This window comes from Pygoscelis adeliae, unplaced genomic scaffold, assembly GCF_000699105.1.
Source record: "Pygoscelis adeliae isolate BGI_AS28 unplaced genomic scaffold, ASM69910v1 Scaffold361, whole genome shotgun sequence".
Classification (NCBI taxonomy): Eukaryota; Metazoa; Chordata; class Aves; order Sphenisciformes; family Spheniscidae; genus Pygoscelis; species Pygoscelis adeliae.
This window is the reverse complement of record NW_008824187.1, coordinates 707031-719834: the sequence shown is the minus strand read 5'-3', so window position 1 is coordinate 719834 and position 12804 is coordinate 707031. Positions and strand designations below refer to the sequence as shown.

At 47.7% G+C, this 12804-nt stretch overlaps 2 protein-coding genes across 2 annotated transcripts in view; both read left to right on the top strand.

The window, feature by feature from the left end:
* The window catches only part of GPRIN2 (G protein regulated inducer of neurite outgrowth 2), a 7861-nt gene extending 6356 nt beyond the window's left edge, over nt 1-1505 (top strand). The window contains exon 3 of the mRNA XM_009334622.1: nt 1-1505. This exon is cut by the window's left edge and continues 44 nt beyond it. Within this exon, the coding sequence (XP_009332897.1) occupies nt 1-575 (575 nt within the window). The 3' untranslated portion in view covers nt 576-1505.
* Nucleotides 1506-8787: 7282 nt separating this feature from the next.
* The window catches only part of LOC103925859 (chymotrypsin-like elastase family member 2A), an 8439-nt gene continuing 4422 nt past the window's right edge, over nt 8788-12804 (top strand). Inside the window, exons 1-3 of the mRNA XM_009334653.1 lie at nt 8788-9017; nt 9754-9831; nt 11740-12171. Coding sequence (XP_009332928.1) covers nt 8788-9017; nt 9754-9831; nt 11740-12171 — 740 coding nt within the window. The remainder of the gene's footprint in view (nt 9018-9753; nt 9832-11739; nt 12172-12804) is intronic.

Genomic DNA, 12804 nt, shown 5'->3' with positions numbered 1-12804 from the left:
AACTGCAACGTGCTCAACACTCTGCTCAGCAGGAGAGAGCTCCTCCAGAAACAAAGGCTGCCTGTGCCTTTAGTAGCCAGCAAGGTGCAGACATGGTAATGACCACTAAGGATATGTGGACTATGACCTCTATGAATGATTTAACCAAAGGACTGAAACCGGCTCTTGAGCGTAGAGATGCCGAGGTACAAACTCTTCCAACCATGGAATGCAAATCTGTGGCAACAAGCCCAGCGGCTGCAGCAGAAGGCCACTCGCACGTGTTCCCAGAGGTGAACCTGGAGCAGGACTTGGAGGCCCCCAAATCTCCAGTACGTGAAGTGAGATGGGATGATGAAGGAATGACATGGGAAGTCTATGGGGCATCTGTGGATCCAGAAGTCCTTGGGTTAGCCATTCAAAAACATCTTGAGATTCAAATAGAACGATTCCAGACGGAGCCTGCTCAGCTGGCTGGGAAAAGTAATGAGGAGACAGCTTCTGATCAAATGGGGAAAAAAAGGCCGCTCAGAACGATGCTGCATTCCCTGAGATATCCGAGCTGCTGTGCTCGTTCCAGTACCGCAGTGGAGTGAGCAGAGCTGTAGGACAGCTGTGCTGCTTTTAAAGTGTAAATAAATGCTGACTCTTATGTGTTAAGACAGTACATGCGGACGGTCCACCTCAGGAGAAGTGGGAAAAGTTCAGCGACCATCAAATACGCATCAAAGCAAGGAAAAACCCGTGGCTGGGCCACGTAACAGAGGACATAAGGTTGTACCCGCATCATGCCATCTGAATGCTCCTGACTGTGTTTAATGTAGCACTGTTTTATTCTTCTATGTTAGTTTTAAATCATATTGTAAGGAATGAGACTTCTTTTCTAAATGATGCATCTTTTTAAAATAATGATGATTTTTTTCTGTATTTTAATAATTGAGGGTTAGAAAACAAAGTTAGAAAACGATGCTTTAATCAAAGTTCTTAGCTTTCAGTCCTACTCCCTTAAATTGTCTTGGGAGCTACTTTGCTGTTAATTTGTAATAATGCTGGCTATAAACCCACTTTAACAGTAGACAAGATGACAAACTAGTGTAATGATATACGACAAAGAATTGTAACTTTTGCTACGTAACTCTGTGGCGTGATTTTGATATTGCTAGTCTGAACTCTTCCCTTTGCAAGCTGATGGACACTTGGAGGATGCTCCTGCAACTTGCAGATTATTTTGTGGTTATGATGAATTACACTCTAAATGTCCAGAATTGATGTTTACCAAGTGATTGACACAAATGTACAGTATTACCAAAGATGACTCGTGTAATGCGAATTACTTACTGAACGCTTGTTTATTAGAGACATGAAACAAAAGCTGTTCAGATTAGTCTGTCACACTATCGTACCCTACAAAACATAAGCAGTTTTGTTTTGCTTATACTAAAAGTAATTTCCAGCGAGTTCTTTTTATGTGCATTTATCCTGAACAGTGGTTATTTTGCTGTTGCACAAACCACAGGCGACAGTTTGCGTGTAACCTCCGCTCGTCTCGTGTTCCCTGCCTGGTCTGACATCAGGCGTCTGCCGAAAGCGAGACTTTGCGCGCTCACCAAGGCACAGCTCTAAGCTTGTTCCTTCTGAGTGCCTTGGTCACACGGGCAGCTCAAAGATTTCTTTTCTCCCAAAACCAACTTTGCAAACCATTTCCCGGTGAGAAACCTTTTAGGACACTGTAATGCAGCCGTGGTGCGGGGCCTGTTTGAAGTGAAAGGTTTGTCAAGGAAGTTGAGACTGTTATTTCCAGTGTCATATGTGGCCTCTTTGGTCAATGTCTAAGATTCTTCAGGAAACTAGGAATGTGCCATTTTTTGACGAAGAGAGAGGAGGAACATTCATTTCTGCTTCAAAGGAAAACTTGCAGTATCGGAGAACTTACTGCTGTGGAATTACCCATTCTTCTTTAAAAGAGTGTGGGTTTGCATTTGTTGGTTTGGTTTGGTTTTTGTCCCAGCTTCCTAAAACAGTAAGTGAGCAGGCTGTCTACATAACGTTCACCTAACATATATGAACAGGAGCCGCTGGTGCTTAGGACGGGTTTAAAATTTCGGCTAGAAAATCATTAAATATAGGACCTGCTAGCTGGAATGGGCTGTGACGCGTTAATTTAATAACATAGAGGTAGTTCAAGATCAAATTTTTGTTCCTGGACAAAACGGAATTAAACAGAGCTGGCTCCTGTGAACCTTGCTTTGAGTTCAGGAGGCTTCATTCAGACCCTGGGACTTTGGCCTCAATGAAGTCTGAACTCGAAACGGCTTTTATGCAAACCAAGACTGAACCCACTGGAATATGACGCCTTACTCAGGATGCCTCTGTAGCTGTGAGCATCCACGTTTTGATAATGATCCTAGATGTTAAAGTTCGTTTTAGTAAAGCTTTACTAGAAGTCAAGAAGTAACGAGTAACTTAAAAAGTCAATTCCGCTGTTATTTAGCATTTAGCTAAACACTTTCTATACGGGCTTATTTTATGGTCCGGAGTATCATAAGCAGTACCAAACACTGATTTCTTCCTTTCTTCAAATATTACACTTTAGAATTTTAAGCACTATAATGGCCTAAAACCTTGTGTTGTCTGTTTGCTTGTCTGCGGGTGTGCAGGAGAATTGAAGATTTGAACAGTTAAACTAAAGCTTTAAAACAGCAACGGTACCTTGCTCCCGTGATCGGCATAATCCATACTTTTAAGCTATTTGACATGTGGAATAATCTTGATTCTCCTTCCCACCCCACCCCCCCATCCCAAGCACCCCTCCAAAATAAAGCCCCCAACTCCAGGAAGATGATAAAATAGAATCAGTATCAAACTGGTCAGAAAGAGACAGTTTGCAGAAGGGACTGGAAGAATACGGCAAAGTCCCTTGAGTGCTTTGGCTGTTGTATACTACAAAAGCTGGAACTACTCTTAGATGTCATACGGCTCTGGTGTGAATTACCTGAGCTTTATGCACGGGTACAGATTTGCTATTACAGTACTAAACACTGGTTATCATTCCTCGATAAGAAAAATAAATGACAAGCAAGGGGAAAGGACGCCAATGATTTGCTAATCAAGCAAAACAGATGCTCGCTCATTACAGGCATTGCCAGTCTCTAGGGTACTAATTGGAGCCTGGATTTGAGGATTTCCTACGCTTTTGGGAAGGATTAAAATACAAGGCATATTAATAGATTGGGGGGGACGGACCCAAACAAGATACTCATCTGAATATTAACTACACAGATAAAATAGGTCGTTTCGTTGGTATGATGGATACCGCTTAAAAAAGGGAATTTGGATTCACTTTGCATTTGGGTTCTTTTTTTTTTTTTTTTAATTTAAATCCAGTCAGGTTGTATATTAAGTATTCTTCATATTAGTGCTCTGTTCAGGCGTTACTCTTGTAAATGTGAGAACGAACTCTCTGTTTTTTAATGTTTTCTAACTTAGGAAAACCCAAATCCATTACATTCTACTCTTAAATATAAATAAAGCAGAAGGAGAACTTACACTAGATTTATAACTGAGCGCGTCAATGCTGAACACAGATGCTTGTCAAGCTAGGGTGAAATCAAGGTGTATTATTTTCTCGAGACCATTTGAAAACCAGCTTGCGTTGCATCACGTTGCCTCTGCTCCCAGCCTGAATGCTCAGGTACCGTTTACAGCGGATCAAATCGGGGTTGCCTTTCGCACAAATCCTCAGTGAGGGCTGCACTGGCACGCTGGGAGCTTAACCCTTCTGCCTCTGCTCCTTCTTTCCCTTGAAATACGGGAACAGCCACCTGGTAATGCAGTGTTTTGGATATGTTATATCATCCCTAGATGCTAACTGATGTCTCTAGGACTGAACTGTATACACTACTTGATGGCTGTAGGATCGATAATGGGCTTAGGTCAGTCGTTCAGCACAGATTGGAGGGAACCGATACCGATATCAGTACAGTGATGAAGTAGCTCTGAAAAAAGGTTATAGTAATTTCACTCTGAATTATTACCTTTCTCTGGTAACAAAGGAGATGTATCACCATATTTACTGTTACCATTCCTGGAGGAGAGGCCAAAACCTGTCAGACATTTGCCGCTGACTGACTTTATTAACATTGCACAGTTGTAATTTGAGATAATCTTTGGTTGCGGGGTTAAATACTGAAATAGAGGATATTCTCTCAATGTTTTAGATAAAAAGCTTCCATAGTTAAGTCAATTCTTTAAAAAAAAAACAAAAAAACTAAAAAGTTGCTTGGTCAATGTCATATCTGTTAGTTTCAAAATCATTGTATCTTTGTTTGGTCTTCTCCTGAAAAATGTTAATTTGTTCTGAGAAAGGGCCTCCTAGAGTTGTGTTTGTGACAGGTTGCTTAATGGCTGGCAATCAGCTGGGAGGGCCGCCTAACCGAGTTCGCTCCGGGCCCGGTAACACGGGTGCCCCCGTAACAAACTCCCCAGCGATTCCTGCCGGCCCCAGGGCGATGAGGAGGCACCAGCGGGGATGGGGGGGTGCAGCTGAGGGGCTCTCCGAAGCTGGCAGCCCCGTGACGGGGGTGCTGCGGGCTCGCTCTCACCCCCGGTTCAGCCTGCGGTGTTTGCGGACCGCTTGCCTTCGGCCCTTTAGCTGCTACAGCCTGGATCCTGAGCTGGTTCTGCTAAGGACGGCCACGGATCTCGCCCTTCGCACACGGGTTTGGCCGTAGGAACCCCTGCTCTGGAATGAGCTTCTCTTCCTTCCAGACGTAGCTCAAGAAATCGCGTGTTGTACAGGGGAGCCAAAAGGCCCCGCGGAGCGACGCTGCCCCGTGCCCGCCGTCCCCTGAGGTGGGAGTGAGCGGGGAGGAAAACGCAATCGGCTGTCCTGTGCCCAACTGTAACCGAAGACGTTTCGGGGGGAAAAAAGCACCTCCACTGTACAGACTGGGGAAGGTATTTCTTCCTGGTGACTTCTCTGCTTATAGACAGTAAGAAATAATGGCAAGCTGGACTAATTGCATTATTGGATAGACATTTAGCCTTTTAAATCCAAAGCAGTAACGACCTGTCTGAAGACGTGCTGAGGTAAGAGGCCTTCTGGAAGGATGTTACTCCCTGTTAAAGATGGAATAAGAAAAACCGTGTAGCTTTGCTTAGGAAAAGCAACGTGTGGTGAGGTTGGGATAAAGCAGAATCTCGGAGCAGAGACGAGACGCTGGAACGCCAGCTCCAAACAGGGAGCGGGGCCAGGTGCCCTCCAGACACCGCTAGCCCCTTCTCTCAGGAGCTTTTCCAACTGTGAAATTGCAATGTTAATACTCCATTACCATCTGTTCCTTTCAGACATGTCGAGGTGATTAATTTGTCTTCTTAAGCCCCTTGAAAATGAAAGCAGTCTGTTTGTGCTAAGTAATACTGTTAATTGGCAAGAGGGAAGGGGGCAGCGCGTGGGTTTACGAGTTGGAAATAAATAATTCTAATCAACTCCTACGATACCAGTTAAATAACCTGGTGGGACTCACTGCGTCAGTCGCTTGTGTCTTTCCCTTTCAGGGGGCTTTAGGACTCCCAGGAGCGAAGCGAGTTTTGGTTTCTACGTTTTATTTCTTTTCCCTCCATTCAGAACTACGGATCTGAAACGAAGAACGCAACGTGGCCTCTTGAGCTTCTTTCCAAAGCCTCGTTATTTACACAGGTCACAAGATCCATCTGACCCTCTGCAAATAAGGAGACTCTAATGCCTGTGAGCCTGTGCGTAGAGCCCCGGGCTGCTCACGTCTGCAAGCGCTGCGTGCCTGCTGAGGGAGGGAGCCGTGGTGCGTTCTGCTGATGTTACAGCCCGGGGCGTCCCCCTCCCCTGCCCTTCTACAGGGGTAGCTCTAGAGACCCGCGTGGTTTATAAGGGGGAAGAGACGGGTAAGCTTTGTGGGTGACGTGTGGGTTAGTGAGAATTTTGTTCCTTTTCTCGCTCAAAAAGAAACTTGCGGCCAAAATTTCTGCCCGCTATAAAGACGGGTGTGCTCCTTTTTCATCTCTGCAAGCTGGAACGAGTGTACCCATTTTCTGTGGGGCAGCACCCCTGTCCCAGGGCAAAACCAGTGCTGTGGAGTCGTTGCTTCCTCGGGGAGCTCCTTCACAAGACTAAGCACACAGTCGCTTGTGGCTTTTACTGCCGGTCTGCATCAGCGAAGGGAACGGTGCGTATCCTTTGCCATGGTCACTTGGATGTCCGGCTTCCATCTTTCTCAGGCTGTAGCCGTGCTGGGTCTTGAGCTGACGGCCATCACACGTACAAGGGCCAATGTGTTCAGATAGCAGAGTACTAAGCTGTAGCTTGTAAATCTTTAGAAGCATTAATCCTATCTAATATGTGACCTAAACAGATGTCATCTATCTTATTATCAGCCTTTCAGTACACTACGGGCTACGCCACTCAGATGACATGTGAAGGAAGCTTAGAAAACAAAGCAGGGAAACACAAGCAAGGAGACGGCACTGCAGACCTCCATCCCATTCCAGCCGCCTCCTGCTCGCCAGCGGGCAGGAAAGACAACTCCAGCAACAGCGGTGTCGCAGGCGGCTCAGCGGTGTAACGAAGGAGAGGTTTTGTCCCCCCGTGGTGTTTAAGGTAGTGTAACGCAACGAATCTGGGTCAAGAGCTTTTCGTGAACTCCTGCTGGCCAGGATTACATCCCCTAGCTCCACCTGGCGCACAGCCCGGCAGTACAGACCCACTCTTCCTCCCCCGCGCTTTCTGGTCCCTGCTCACCTCCTGCGATTTTTACTGTAAAGCAGAGGGGGGGGTGGCAGCTCCCTGCGCAGTGAACCTTGCTGAAACACCCTTTCCTTTGTGCCTTCCACTGCTGACGGGCAGCTCTTCGCCGTGCACGAAGCACACAGAACCATCCCGGCTTGGGTGCCGTGGCCTGGCCTGCGCTGTACCGCCCTGACAGCAGCGGCAGGAGCTGGCTTTTCTGGTTCTTCCCCTGCCACAGACACAACGCCCTCAGCAATGACACATGCATAGAAAGTCAGCCCTTTCATCTCCTCTGATTGCTTTTTGCAGCGGTTTGCAGAAAATTTGCTTACCCTGCCTCTGGTGCTGGCCGTAGTGCAAGCTGCTTCACCCCAGATTGGGACTGGGCAGAAATTCCTGCGTGTAGGTAGGTTTAATGCTGTCTTGTGTTCTTATTGCCTGGAAAACCCTCCAAATGCCATTGCCTCAGAGAATCCAATTTTAGGAAAGCCTGTATGTTAATTTGAATCCATGGTGTGATGGGTTATGTTGTAATTTCTTCCTTGTTTTCACAGTGATCTGTGTTTGCTAAATGTTACGCTTTTTTCAGCACCTGCCTCACTCTACCAGTAGAATTAGGGGTCAGTTTGGTGCCACGCTGCTGTAGCTGCTTTCTTAAAAAAGATCTCAGAAGAAGATGAGACAAGCGTTTCTGAGAAAGCAGCGGAGACCTGTTTTGACTGTGTGACGCCTGTTGTGCAACAGCCCACCTCTCCACTTAAATGAGAGCAATCCCTAGAGCCGTGACACAGCACGGCTGTCAGATAAAACAGCCCTTGGGCTTTAAAGCCTGCACCGAGAGTCCTTTCCTGCTCCAATTTTGACTGGAATATGTGTGTGCTGTATTAATACATTTATTATAGGGGGGGGGGGGGGAAGTTCACAATGTTTAGTGACCAAAATCACAGAGCTGTTTCACCACAGGCTGAATCTATGTTTGTGACAGAACACGTTTGCTGAAGTAGGCTGAAGCTTTGTAAAAAGAGGTTTATGTTAGTTAAAAATTGTTTGAAATTATACGCTATTTACATGCCCCCCTCCCTCCTAGCGTGAGCCCTTCGGTGCTGTGCCTGAGCGCTGATGCCGAGACCTTGCCTGGGGCTGCAGAAAGCGGGGACAGGCATCTCCTCTGCTTTCACCGCCCTGGAGGCCCTTCCCTCCTGCTCGAATAGAGGTGTTTGCGGTGGGGCTGGCGCCAGGGTCTTATTTAGGTTCTTATTTAAGCTTTTTGCTATTTCTCTCACAGAAAAAATGGAATATCTGGGTATTATATGCCTTTATACAAAATAGAGTACTTCTCTCTATTGGGGGTATTAAATTTGGAGGCACCTACCCTGTGCCAGACACCAGCTCTTTCCTGTACCACTTTCCCACCTTTCTAGCATTGCAGAAGCCAACTGTCTTTTGCTAAAGATGATTGATAACAACCTCGCCTAGTTTAAGCTCATCTCCTCAACCCTGCTGTAACAAGCAGGAGGTAATGAACGATCTGGAGAAATACATTGTGCAGGATCAAGCGCTGTTTGTTTGTTTGTTTGTTTTTTAATTCAAATGCAAAGCGAATCCCTGGGAATAAATAGTTTTTCAGAGACACTGTCTTGAAACCAACTCAAACTTGGTTTCATGCCCAGTTATCGAACACTAACTGCTCTCCCTTAGCCTGCACCTGAGCTATCCTCCAAGCAACCGAACGCGAAGCGGCTGCCCTCTCCCAAAAGCCAGTCACCTGCAGGCTGAGAAGCGTGGGGGCTTCAACCCCTAAACTCAGTTCTTCAGGAAACCATAGGTGTCTGAAATTTTAGCAGTGAGCTCTAACACTTGCATGGGAAACTTTTCCATTGATGTTCTGATTTCTTAAATTTACGGCATTTTTAACATCCCAAGTTGTGCCAGGCAAGTATTCAAAATACGACTGTGTGGTGTATGCGGAACATGACTAAGGATTTATGTTTAATATTTATCTCCTTCCTCAATATTTCCAGTTTTAGGAGCCACCGAGTCTAGGATCAATGAACCACTCTTGGGATGTGACTTTGTTTAGTGAACGTATTGCAGGCTGGCCAGCAAACTGTGGCAGAGGGTATTTTCGGCCAAACGCTGCAGGGAGAATTACATCAGGCACTGAAGCAAAGCCACACTCCTGGCCTTGGCAAGTCTCGTTACAGCTATGCACACACAGCCTTCGCCACAATTTTTCAGTGACACGTATATCGATGTCTTGGAAGAGGTTGCTGATGAAGTCAGTAACATACTGACAGAAGACAAATAACACTCGTGTGTTGGCACGTTTTTGCGTAGCTGTTGGGTCATCCCTGCTGGTGCTGAAGGTGTGGTCAAGCCTATTGTAACCCACAAAATACACACGGACACTCCTCTCGTTTGCAAAGCACGTGTGAGTTGCAGTACCCATCCGTCATACCTGAACCGAGCGTGCTTGCCACTTGATAGGTGGGAAGACATTTGCTTTCTGGCCATCGAAGAATCTCCCGTTTCTGCCAACAGCTATGCGTACATGAAGTGGTTGCTGTTTGAGATGCATCTACCAGCTGAAGCTTTGGAGGGTTTCAGGAGGGAAAAATGAGTAAAAAAAAAAAGGCAGAAAAAAATGGGTGAGGATTAAAACGGCCATACCCCTGGTCTTGTTTTAGAGAACGTGTGGGACCCTCAGGAAAACCTACTTGCCTAGGCATCTGTCACACAAAAGATGCTGTGCTGACAAACAGCTGAATGTTTGGGTATGCGCTTACCAACGTGTCGGTGCACGGGGTACGGCGTCCCAATACCTTCACTGCATATGTGATGAAGTAGTACGTTAATAAAGGCATTTCCCTCTACAGTTGCTAGTAACCCCGACTGCAGGAGGGAAAGCATTTCAGTTACCACAAGTTAAATCTGGTCCTTTTCTCTGTCCCGCTACTCAGGGGTTAAAACTTCTGTTGTTATTTTCTGTATTGATGGGTTTGGACCACAACAAGTGAGACATTCGTTCAGGTCTGTGGCGGGACCCTTATTCACAAACACTGGGTTCTCACTGCAGCCCATTGCTTCCAGAAGTAAGCTCGGCCTTTGGTTAGACTTCCCGGAGAAGCTACAGAAAACCTTTCTGGGAACCTCTTTAAATGAAAGATGCGCGTGGAGTTAAGTGTATTCTGTGCTCCTGTTCCATGTGAAGTGGGACAGACGGTATGTGGGATAGAGGAACAGACAGTAATTTAAAAAAAGGTTGCAGAGATGCCAACTCCTTAAACTAGAGGAAGGAAAAAGGCCGAGCGTGGGGTGCAGGAAAAGGTTATTAAAACATCTGTTTACAGTCTATACATGAAACCGTTTGTGTGGGACTTCAAAAATACTTAGTTTATCTCTGGCATCAAGGTAGCTTGACGCAAAAAGCAAAGATTCAAGGCGGGTAAATACAGCGCAGAGAGCTTTGAAAGTCCCCTGCGGGGAAGTAAAGCCTCGGACTTGAGCACAAGTGACTGCTGCCCCGCTCGGCTCCTTGGGCGGGCTGGTGGCTGCGAGGTCAGCCTCCGGCCACGGGCAGGACGAGCTCTGGGGGGAGGCTGGGGACGGGTCTGGCGCGCAGCTGTGGGAGCGAGTGCCAGGTCACGGCCTGCCTGGAAGGGGACCAAGGACAGACGTCAGCGAGGATACGCGCACCCGGGCTGGCAGGCACGAAGAGAAAACGGCCCGCTTCCAGCGGCAGAGCTTGCAGCAACTTGGCGGTTCCCCCGGGAGCTGCATGAATTTTCCCTGACGCCTACGACGACGACGACTCTTCTGTAATTTCATACTCCGCTTTGGGACCGTTGCTGTCTCTGAGAGGAGCTGCTGTCAGCTTGTTAGTCTGCCTTGGCATCTGGCTGCACCTCCAGCTGCGCCGTGCGTGCTGCGCCGCTGTCAGCGTGCCGCACTTCTTTTATTTCCTTTTTAAAAGGCAGCGATGTGCCGCTTGACTGTGTGGTAGAGTTGCGGAACAGGGAAATTACATTATGGGACGTTAAACATAGAAGTTAACACAACTGGTTCTCTTCAGCTAAATTGTTGCAGCTATTGAAAGAGGAATGGTCTAAACAGGAACCAGAAACATTCTTTAAGAACATGTGCATAAACCCCATAAAATTTGCTATAAAATCGTTGCAGCAGAGAATATTCCTCACGTTCTTTGTGTTTCGGGTGGCGCTGAGTAGGAAGAGTTTGGCAGGCCGATACCCCAGAACTGCAGGAAAAGCTTCCGCTTCCGCATCGAGGCTCCTGCTTCAAGGGGGTGTGGAGGGATGAATCCCACCCTGCCCTTTATTCTCACGCTGCGGCCGAGCAAGGAAGAAGTCTTGCAGCGTACAAAGAGGGTCATTAAGCACTTTTGCCGAATCAAGGCAAAGCCAAGTGGTGGCTTGTCAGGAAGGATGGCTTATGGGGCAGGACTATGCGCGCGATTCCCATTCGGCAAGAAGTAGTACTGAATTTTGGGTACAGGAGCACATTATGCAGTGTCATGCACTTCCCAAGGGAAAAGCCACATGCGTTAATCCTCATTAACTATCTTTGATGTGTATATAGATCCCTTTTACGCACCCAAAATGCTTCCCTTCGTACTTGGTTGGAGGCTTACAGTCAGTGCTGACACACAGTTTTACCCGGCACTGAGGAACGCCACAGTACGTGAGGCTCCATCTTTGGTACCGTTTGAACACGAGGAGATCATCTTGCTTGTTTTTCCATAAAATCGCAGCTCTACCCAACCTTTTGCCCCTATTTTAGCAGGCTACCAATGTGTCCTTCGCTTCGGTTAATGCCATTTTAAATTTCATTTTTCGATCCGCTGTGTAGGTTTGGGTTAAAAGGCACAGCTGGTGCGGCTAAGGGTACGGCAGAGGGAGGAGCGGCGTGCACTGCCATCAGTCGTGGGAGGAAAGAGCCCCTTAGAAATACGCACGTGGGTCCTTACGCTGAAGTTCTTTTAGGGGCGAGATGGAAGTTGCGTCCGACTGGCGAATCCTCCTAGGAAAGCATGACCTTAGCCACAGTGAATCCAGGCAGAGCGCGTACCGCGTGAAGCAAATCCGCCCGCACGAGTGGCTCCGCGAAAACCGCTCAAACCGGCTGGACTACGATACTGCCTTGGTCAAGCCTACGGAAGATGTTAACAGCAAACCGCTCTGCCCGCTCTGCCCGCCTGCCCAAGGGAGGCTGCCCTCTTTACCCGGGACAGTCCTGCCGGGTAACTCGAGGGGGGGCACGACAGGCATACGAGCGCTGCTGGTTTTCAAAGGTCAGACGGGGTCGGCATTATTTTCTCTTAAATCCAAACACACAGAGAAGGATTATACCGCACAGCCTCTGCCTCCTGCACGTTTAGATGAAGAAGCCAAACACCTGAAATGCAGGTTCCCAGGGTAACAGCCCATCTGGGATTAGGTGGCCGACTTCTTTCCCTGATGTCAGCGTTGAATTATTTCTACTCTGCCTGCAGCCATGAGCCCTGCCCACGGGTAGGATCCTCTTCAAAAGAACAGCTCTTCAGTCCATGCCCTGCGTGTGGGAAACAGTGACCCAGCTACCGCGTCTGTGCGGAGCGGCACAGCGACTTAGGTTTCCATTTGCAGCCCTCTCTCTCTGTTGACGTTATGTTTTAAGTACCGTGCAAACACCTACGAAAGGCAGCGCTTCACGGACACGGATTCTTGGAGGTGCTGGCTGGGTAGTGCTTAGGGACATGGTTTAGTGGGCATGGTGGTGTTGGGTTGACGGTTGGACTCGATGATCTTGGAGGTCTCTTCCAACCTTAATGATTCTATGATTCTATGGTCCTGGAGAGCCTCAGAGCTTGATGAACACTTAACTGAGAAACAACCAAACCGCTTGCTTTCTCTGGGCAAGCCGCTCTTGCCACCCTCCAGAATCGTAACTGGATCCTCTTCCCAGCTGAAAGCTGCGGCGGCAGGCAGCGGGAAACGTTCTGCCCCGCTTCGCGCCTGGGGAAAAGACGAAACCAGACCACGGTACTGCGCCAAGCCGAGCCAAGCAAC